At 35.7% G+C, this 10462-nt stretch overlaps 1 protein-coding gene across 4 annotated transcripts; it reads left to right on the top strand.

Annotated features, from left to right (window-relative positions):
• The first annotated feature begins 619 nt into the window (after positions 1 to 619).
• On the top strand, positions 620 to 6897 carry LOC139822569 (uncharacterized). Of its 4 annotated transcripts, none has more exons than XM_071794408.1 (8): positions 620 to 1308; positions 2563 to 2768; positions 2882 to 3304; positions 3564 to 3712; positions 3812 to 4019; positions 4126 to 4287; positions 4378 to 4525; positions 4615 to 6897. In XM_071794408.1, the coding sequence occupies exons 1-8, from the start codon at positions 1137 to 1139 to the stop codon at positions 5622 to 5624; spliced, it is 2478 nt and encodes an 825-aa protein (XP_071650509.1). In that variant the 5' UTR covers positions 620 to 1136; the 3' UTR covers positions 5625 to 6897. The 4 variants fall into 4 exon arrangements, with proteins under 4 accessions (XP_071650509.1, XP_071650513.1, XP_071650511.1 ...); XM_071794412.1 differs by having other exon boundaries at positions 622 to 1000; XM_071794410.1 differs by having other exon boundaries at positions 622 to 1000; positions 2540 to 2768.
• Positions 6898 to 10462: the final 3565 nt, after the last annotated feature.

Genomic DNA, 10462 nt, shown 5'->3' with positions numbered 1-10462 from the left:
AAAACCAAAATATTTAAAAACTATTGCTAATTTTTTCTTACATCCTCAAAATTGTGTTCAAGGTGATAATAATAATTGTTGTACTACTTTGAAAAATCTTTACATTGTGTCAATTAGAAAAAGAATGTATGATAACAATTTTATAAGAATAAAAATTTTTATGTAAAGGAATACAAGATATTTAAATACAAAGTATTTTTTAGTGGATATGATAACAATTTTATAAAATTAATAATTTTTAAATCCAACAAGGAAATACTTAAATAATACAAAGTTTACATATATATGTTTAATAAAATAAAAGATTTAATCACAAACAATTACAGACAGAGGTATAACACTACAAAATGAACATATTTTATTAAAATTATTACATTTTTCTTGTAAAAAAACTTGGCGTTGCTAGACCTCAAAATATAATAATAGTACTTTATATAATAATAGTACTTTATTAGGTAACCTAATAGACCGCCATTGTAATACTCTCGATGGTGATTGGTTGATTATACGCTTCTCTGGTTCATTGGATTTGCAAGGAAAATATTACTAGCTAAAATCCCTAGAAAATTCTTAAAACGGTATTGGTCGCAATCCAACTTCCTGCTCCAATCCGGGATGTTTGACGACACACTGCTGTTGTTGCCGTTGTTGGGTTAGGGAAACGCCACTTTCGACTGCTTTCGAGTTTCGAGTCTTTCGACGAGTCGTTTCGCGTACATACGTTGCTGCACGTCGTGTTTACGTCTTTTTTCCTTCTTGAAACACCTCTTCTCGTCGACGCACATGAATGAGAGGATAATCACGAGCGATGCGTTCGCCCCGAAGATCGTCCACGAAGATCGCCGTTTCCTCGACTCGTCCGCGCTTCCGCGACTTTTCGCCGAGTGCCGAGGTCGCGTGGTAGCTAGTAGTAGTGCCGCAATAGTAGCAGCAGCCAGCATCGTCCCGCGAAGATCTTCGTAACCTCCCTACTGAGGTGTTCTCATCTCGCCAGCTTGTCGTAAGAGAGACGCCCGAGTGTGAGAGAAAGAGAGAAAGAGAGAGAGCGAGAGATAAGAGAGTGAGACTCGTCTGACCAAAAATTAAAACGCGAATCCCTTAGCCCATTTACTAGTACTAGCTTTCTTTAACCGGCGATGAGCGACAACAAGCAGGTAGGTGAAACTCCCAGTAGCGAGGTTGCTAACCGATTTCGAAGCTGTAGGGATCTGAGCGACATTGTACCGTTGTACCCGTCGCACGCGCTTTACCTGAAACCGCTTGCCAAAGTTAACGTGTCGGTCACTCTGCCCCAACTGAAGACTCCAGGTAAAACATTATCATCATCATCCAAGTCATCAGTACCAAGTGGCCTCCTCTCTCTAGAGGACGGACCTCTTTTCTATGTCTTTATTTTTTCCTTTCTGTCTCTTCTTTCTCAACTGTTATATCGTACAGCAATAGATTCTGAACTATATATTGCAGCATGGACAATAGAAGCCAAAGCGCAGCTGCTAGGACTCAAACAAATGTTTAAATTCTAACTGATGTTCGTGTTTTATCAACCATGCTTTGGATTCTGTCGATACAATTTCCTTTTTCTAATTGTGTCTCTTAAAATCTTATACTTAATCTTGGAACAACGATCTGTGTTGATCATAATCCATATTTTTTAATAATGCAATAATGCTACAACATGTATTTCAAAAAAGAAACTGAACTTTTCTCTGTTTATGAAATTTTATCTGCAATATATATTTTTGTCGATTGAATTTATACAGTTCCTATTTTCAAGAATTTAAGTTAAGCAGTTCTTCTACTTATTGTATATGTTGCTATACTACATGTTATAAAGTTTCTTTTTGTGGCATATTTATTAAGATATATTGGTATGATAAAATTAGGGCTGTGTAGGTATTAATGTTCCTCTTTAACTTCATTTGATATATCAATCAAATGAGAGTTATGCTGCGATAATGAATTTTTAGAAAATGGAGGAGCAGAACTTTTCCCTCTTAAATGAGACTAAAAAAAATTAGAGTTATCACATAACTTTGGTATTAATTTTGTAATTCCAATATTTTGATTACAAGAATAATGTACAGTTCTTATAAACTTTAATTTTTCAAGTTTCTTTTTATCATTTTATATTTAATCTTGATTAAATACTGAGTTTGTTTCATCCATCTAATCTTAATTTGCATTTGTTATTAATTCCGGATCTATTTTTGCATCTTTCTTATTACTGTCTAACGCTTTGTTAATGTTTGTCAACATTTATTTGAGCGACGATAATCATTCAACTTGACACACGAAAATACTTACCGTTTATTTGTGATCTTATTACTTTATTTCTATTAGCTAATTTGTAACGAACTTGTTTTTGAGAGATAAAGTTATCGCAACAAGTCTATGCACTTGCATTTACGTTGTCTCTAGCGGAGAATGACAGGAGAAATAACGTAGCATTCAACTATTGGAAGAGAAACCATGATTCCAAGTGATCCGTGCGATGCCACGAGCCACTTGCAACAGCTCTAGTAAAGATAGCTTCTTACAGAAACTTAACTGCGCTATAAATAGGCAAAACAATATCGACATGGGAGGTAATGGAGAAGATACGCGCGCTTATACTGCCGGACGAATTCGAATCCCTGAAAGTGGCCAAAAGCACTCTGGAATTCATTCGGCTGGAGGGCGACTTGCGGGACCGATGCAGGTTGCCGAGGGTGTTGGCCAGGCTGGACCTGCAGCAATTGAATCTCGCCGGCTTTCCCAACGTCCTCAAGGTAAATATCGCCACCAATTTTAATCGCGCAATACAATTCTGCATTAAACACAGAGATTTAAGCAACGAGATCTGTGACATTGGAGGAGTTAATTAATTTTTGACTTCATTAAGGTCCGGGCGGCCGAGACGAAGGATGACTTCCCAACGAAACACAGCTGGAACTCTTATTTCAGGGATGCGAAACACATGAACGAGTTGAAGGCCGGCGAGAGACCGGACACTATCCACATTACCGGTCTGCCAGTTAAATGGTTCTCCGAGGATAACGCAAGCGTACCGAGCGAGTCGCTAGTCACGAAGATCTTTCAGAAATGGGGCACGTTGAGGAGACTCGACGTGCCTGCCGCGGATCGCTACAGATCCAGAATGCGGCTCGGTAATAACATTCATAAGTTCAGTTACGAGGACGGCTTATTTTTCGACGTGTACGTACAGTATGTCGAATATATGGATTTTGTTAGAGCGATGGACGCTCTGCGTGGTATGAAACTGTTGAAGAAAGACGGCCAGAATTCGTTGACCGCGACAATAAAGGTAATATTCAATAGAAAATACAATGCCTCTATAGTATATCTGTTGTGACATTAAAACTTTTTTGACTGTATATCTGCATCAATACTAATGTGTATAATATGTTTTCCGGAATGTTAATAATTGTAAACTTAACTTAACGTAAGATAACATACATTCTAAACGCGACAATATGCGACAAATAATTTTCAAAATAAACAGAACAAAAAAAAAAAGATTATTAAATCGAATATCTTTTGATGATTGAAATAATTCCATTCAGGTTGATTTTGACAAGACCAAACACATGAGCGACAGTTCGGTATCGCATCGGGAATTCGAGAGAAGGCGTTTAATAGCGCAGGACAATTTAGCGGCGGAGAAAATTCGAAAAAGAGAAGAAGCAGAAAAGAAACGGCAAGAGGAATTGAAGTAAGCGTTTTAATGAGAAAAATACTTTAAGACGTATTCTATAAATACGGTGTTGTATTTCTTTTTTGTGATACAAAATTATTCTTGCTTTAACCTTAGAAAAAAGGAGGAAGCAGATTCACTAGCAAAAGTAGATCGACAACGAACGCGGGAAGAGAAACGAAAACGAAAGGCTCTCACGAAGTTTCGTAAGCAAGAAGAGGACAAGGTTTCAATGAAGATTGCTAGAGAAGAACATAAGTTGATAAAAGCTCAACGGCAGTTGGAAAGCATACGATTATTAGATGAACTGTTTGACAGAATAAAGGTGGGTGACAAAAAATAAATTGTTGGTGATAAAATCGTTTTAAGGTTGAATAAAACCGATAAAATTAATTCACGAATACGTATCTGATTATGTATCTCAATTACAGACGAAAGTGGAGAAGAAAGAGATTAAGCTGGATCAAAACATTGCAAAAAAGAACGAAACAAAAAATGATCAAACAAGTGAAAATGCTAAGAAAGTAGATTCGGAAAATGACAAAAAAAATAAGGACAAGAAGAAGAAAACAAAGAAAGATAAAAAGAAAAAGGTGTTTAATTATTTTATTACGTAAAATTTGCATTATTGCAATGCAACGCTATTTAAGAATTAGCATTTAATAATATTTTTATTGTTATAGAAAAAGCAGAAGAAAACGCAGAAAAAACGGAAAAAAGGTGATAATTCCGGCTCAGGTAGCACAACCGAGGAAGAATCAGATAAAGAGACAAATAAGAAAAAACTGAAGAGTGTCTTGATAAAAAACGACGGTGCGACTTCGTCTAAAGGTACGTTTCATACAAAACATTATTTATACATATAATGCTGTGAAATAAAAATGTACAGATGTAGTAAAATAACCCAACATTAATTACAGATGCTGTGCCAGCAAATCTTCCTTATGACTATTCTGATTCGATATCGATGGACAGGATACCAATGTTGCCGTCAATGGCGCCATTCCATACGTTGAGAATGCCGAGGTATGCGAGATCACAGATGATGCGGTCGCCAATGTCGGGATATTCGATGTCGATCCATCAGCCCATGTTACCTATGGGTAGAGGTCGGGGACGATACGAAATGAACTATGCGTTGGCAAATCCTTATTTATATAATGGACAATACTACGAGTATTTTACACATCTGGTCGAGCGGGACTCGAAGCAAAAATCGAGGATGCGTAACCGTAATCGAAAACCGATAAATAGATCTATCTCAAGAACGAGGACCAAGTCGAAATCCAGGAGCGTCTCCAGATCGCGTAGTAGAAGACGCAGCAATTCGCGCTCCAAGAGAAGGTCGAAATCCAGATCACGATCGCACAGATCGAGATCGCGATCGCGATCGCGCAGATCGACATCACGATCACGCAGATCGAGATCACGATCGCGCAGATCGAGATCGCGATCGCATCGTTCGAAATCGCGCTCTAGATCGCGCAACCGCCGGAAATCGGCAAGTAGATCGGTCTCGAAGAGGAGAACGAGAACAAGAACAAGATCGAACTCTAAAACAAAGCGCAAGAAATCATCTAGATCAAAGTCCAACTCCAGAACGCGTCGTTCTAGATCCAAACGAAAATCGCGATCCAGAAGTCGCTCCAAGTCCCGCAACAAGAATCGTTATAGGAGCAAGCGTGGCGAGAGATCGTCTTCCGTCAAAGTTACGCGGGCGAAATCACGACCCACGTCACCCAGACGCAGATCACGCAGTAGTTCTTGGTCTATGCCAAAGTCGCCAGGTCGTAGAAGTTGCTCGTGGTCGAGAACTGCAACCGAAAATAATATTAACAAGCAAGACGTGAGCAAGGAACCTGAAAAACCTGTTCAAGAAGAAGCAACAAAGGAAACGGAAAAGGAAGAAACGCAGAAGGAAGCGAATTGATAGGACTTAGCATAATTTTGTTGAAATATGTCAAGAAGAAATTTTTTAAAGATACTGCTATATAGGAAATGATCAAATACAAACTTTTAGTATGTTGCAATAATGCGAATATATCTCTAAATTCATTGAGTGTAGATAGAACTTCCTTCTTGTACAAAACATGTAAATAATTACGTTGTAACGCAGTCTTTTCTGTATATTTTTATATTTGAACTAACTTTTGAACAAATTTTTTATTCTATACATTTACTTAGACGACAGCATTAATTTGAATGAAAACAAAATTTCGATGATTTAATCAATGTAAACTGAAATAATCAATAGTGACATATTAAAATATGTAAAAAGTATCTTCTGATGAAAAAAAAGTTCTGTTTATTACTTATCGCATTGCGATAAAATTCAAAGATTTTTTAAAAATACTTTGGAACACAGAAAAACAGGATTCGGAAAGTCAATACTTTGCTGGATATTACACATTTTGTCATAAAATTATTACATCAAATACACTACCATGACATTCTAAATATCTTCCAACATATTTTTTTATATTTTTCATAACATTGTCATGTTGGTCACTAATTGTATTGTGACTAGATATTTGATACAAATCTATAAAGAAAAATTGTTTTAAATCCGCATTCCTACACTTTAGCCCTGTTCACCTGATTTGAATCCCCTTGATGTTTTCTTTATAGAGGTATTTAAAAGATAACGTGTATTCACAAATTAGAAAATGTGTTAGTCAAGCACTTAATGTAATAAAGTAATTTTCTAATATAAAATGTGTAATAACTGACAAGTATTAACCTTCCGATTACCTTATCTTATTCTTTTATATATATAATAATAGAAAGAATCGATTTATGTTAAAAAAGAGCATGATTCCATTTTTAAAAAAGTGCGTTGCATCTTGTATACATTACTGCATTATTCGAAAAAATATAATCACGTAATAGTAGATCTCTCTCATACTAAACAGTAATAGCTTCTATTTTACCATGTTTTTCTATCTTGACTTAAGAAAGAGCTATAACCTGGTCCAGTTACTAGAATCATTCTGTATATAAAAATTCTTGTTGGATGTACTAGCCAGCTATACTTCGTACTCTTATTGAAATTGCAACGAGATAAATTCGAGAGAAACGGAGTAAAACGTGTCTCTAGAGAAATTATATCGATACGGGAAGTGTTCAATTCAACACACATGAAAACCAATGGCATGCATACATATAGACACATTTAAAAAGACAAATACAGTTTATTACAAACATACTGCATTAATTTTTTTCCAAACTTACTTTTCCCTCATTTGACCTTTTCTGCTTAAAGTGAGAGGATGCATTTGAAAAATTGATTGAAATACTAATATTTTTTTACATTCTTTAAAGTAAATGTTTCTTATACATTTTGAGCTATATAAGATAATTTTCGGATATGTTTACGTATTTAAAAGAAGGTTGAACATCTAATTCTCTCGTGGTTTGAATAGTTAGAAGCAGATTATTAAGAAAGAAAAAAATTATTTTAAATTACTTGATTTATCAGCTAGTGTAACATCTTTTACTTGTAGCCTGAAATACATGAAGAAAAAAAGGATAAATTATTACATGGGATGTGAAATTGTGACACATCTCTAAACAACATCGAAACTTTTTAAGTGCACTTCTGTAATTTTATCAATAATTGTAAAAAAGCTTACTTTTAACCATAATTCAAATTCAGAAAAAACTTATTTAGAAAAAGCATCAAAATGTAGAAATTATATTAAAAAATGAATAAAGCAAAGATGATTAAAATATATTAATTCAGTAAAGAAGAAACATATATAAGATATAGTTTTATTCTACGATTTCACAAATACACCGATCTTTTCTTCTACTTGGAATATAATTTTCTTGTTTTTCGCGCTGTAGTGAGCTAATCGCGGGAATTGATTAATGAGAGAGAGAGGGGGGGGGGTAGGGATAATAAAAAGATTCAGAACACAATCCTTCCGATTTGCAAATTTATTTGTTCTCGACATGAAAACACGTTGGTTCATAGACATCGTAATAAGTTATACGCGCGTTCCGTCCCTCGTTAATATAATGATCGATCAGCTTCGTGATTAACGCTAGTTTTTAAAGAGTATCGACCGGGCCCTATTTTTAACGCGAGATTCGCAATTTAATCGGTTGCTTAGTGCCATGGCGTTCGTATTATTTTCTTCTCCTTTAAAAATATGCGCTACGTTTATGTCGTCGCTATTATAATTAAGTACACGTAACGTATATACACACTCTTCCTCGTATTAATCGCACCCTACATTTTAATGGCAAACTCATCCGTAACGCTCACCCACTGTTGATGATCGAGTCACTAATAATGGAAGATACTTAATCGTTCTCCGTCGAAAAACACGTCCTCCCTCTTGACGGAGACGAAGGGTGGGAAGCATAACCCCTTGTAAATAAACTTGAAATTTATTTACTTGGGGTTACGTTTCCCACCCTTCGTCCCCTGTCCCCTTCCATTTAATTATCCCCTAAGAGAGTTGATCCTATCCCTCGGAATTGATTAGATATTGACTACTTTCAAGATTCGTTGCGTGGGATTTGTTCCTTAGCGACGCGGACGATAGCATCCTCGTCCCGTCGTCTTAAACTATTAGTCGTGATTATAATAACGCCCCGTATATGTGAACGCTACACTGAGAGAAATATATTTTTTTTTTTCAAAAAAAAAAAATTTTGTTGATTTAATAAAACTGTTAGTTGCCAAGCAGATGATTTGATTGGCTTAACAAAATATTTGTACAAAATATTTTGTTCTTTTTGTTCTTTTTGACTATTTTGTTTGTTGACTATATTGATTTGTTCTTTTTAACTAAATATTTTATACTATCAATTATACATAATATAACATTAACTAAATATTTCTTTGAATAAATTTACTATTTTTAAAAACGTTATAATGTTCTTGGTTCAACAAAATTATTTTATTGAGTTAACAAAATTGATCATTAACTTAAAAAAAATGATTTTGTATGATACCATTTTCAGAATTCAATTATTTCATTTTGTTCAAACAATAGACGTGTACTTAATTCAATAAAATAAATAATTGGGTCAATAAATTGAGAAATCAACAAAATTGTTTTGTTGATTCTACAATATTTTTCCCTCAGTGTAATTATAATTAGTAGCGAATTTCAACACCCACCCTTGAAATACTTTCTGATGCAGACTTTCGTCACTTATATACGTCCCGTCGTTTATTATATATGTATAATTCCGTCGTAAATACGATAGCTAATCTGTCAAAAACAGTTTTCGCAAAGTGTATGGAACAAATTTCATTGTTGAAATGCCAGCAGAAATATAACTGGAATATGATGGCAGATTGACTACAGAAACCAAACAAAATTTATCACTTCGTGATGACCGTTTAAAACCATACATTCCATTTAAATAGTTACAGAATGGGAGATTCTGCTGTCAGATCGTATATCAAAATCTACCAACTGAACACGAACTTAATTCGGAATAGATAGTGGCAATCTGCAATAGTTTACTCGAATTTGCTGGCAAACTGTCGGCACACTGCCAACATTTTATTTATTAGAATAAAAGACATAATTATGTATGATGTGCATATATCGGCGCAACTGCAAAAATGAGCTTTATGAACATTTTATGAACAATTAAAAATGATGAAAGCGGTAAAAGATAGGACAAAATTTAATCGATTGAAAGTTAATCAAACTATAAAAAAAAAAAAAACGTGAACACCATGACCGGCGCGAAATCTCTAAGTAAGTCTCTTTGACTTTACAATTCAGATAGTAATCTCGTGCGCATGAGAATCGCTTCCTTCTCCGTTTAGTAATCAAAGAGTCAAGTCTCGGGTTGGCACTCGAATGGCTATATGAATGAAAAGTAAACCCCGTTCGCCAGGATCGCCGGATCCCGATGCAGGACGAGCGCTATCGTCCGCGTGAATTCTTTTTTTTTTCTTCTTTTCAAGTGTGAGAACCTCAGTGTCGTTACACCGTTCGAGTCTATAGGAATCACAGAAACGCCTGACTGTTTCGACAAGCGACATCGGGTCGCGTCTCTCAGCTCGAGACGTGAGGCATAGTTATAATCATATATTACGCCTAAAAATATATATATATATATGTATATGCGTATATGTATATATAATTTAATCATAAAGATCTTGGGAATCAACGTTCCAAAGGGATTTCGCGCGTTTTTTTGTTGTTGCAAAATAAGGACTTAAAGTTTCGCAAAGTTTCTAAGATTACGCAAAGTATCTTATTCGAAGAGCCTAAAGGTCTAGGAATACGGCGATTCACTCACCATTTCCGCGGACTCAGAGTACGTCCTAGGGTGTGCCTGGCATTTTGGACTGTTCGCTATTTGAAGAATGTTTCGAAATTACGCTAAAACCTCGGGGGCCGCGAGAGGGTCCCCCTGAACTAACTTTCAAGAATTCAAGTTCCTGCGGGGTCGAAATTACAGGAAATACGAATTTCAAATCAGAGATTGTGTCGTCGTTCTAACATTCGCAGTCACCACTACATCTCTGTCAAAAGAAAGGGTCTTTAATAAATAGCGGGTGTTCCAGGGATCTAACAGATCCCCATTCATCTACGATTCCAAATTGGTCCAAAAAGAACCAATTCAACTCGCACATGAAAGACGAGATTGCCAGTCCTGGAACGCTCCGCGTATAGGTGATGCGAAAGCGTTATGTTTCTGTAATTATATAATTATAACTATAAGAATCGTCCAACCGCATATCGCGCTTGCATGATTCTCGAGCAACAATGTGTAAGGTTTAACACGACA

The sequence above is a fragment of the Temnothorax longispinosus genome, chromosome 11 (genome assembly GCF_030848805.1).
Source record: "Temnothorax longispinosus isolate EJ_2023e chromosome 11, Tlon_JGU_v1, whole genome shotgun sequence".
NCBI lineage: Eukaryota > Metazoa > Arthropoda > Insecta > Hymenoptera > Formicidae > Temnothorax > Temnothorax longispinosus.
This window is presented reverse-complemented; position numbering and strand designations above follow the sequence as displayed.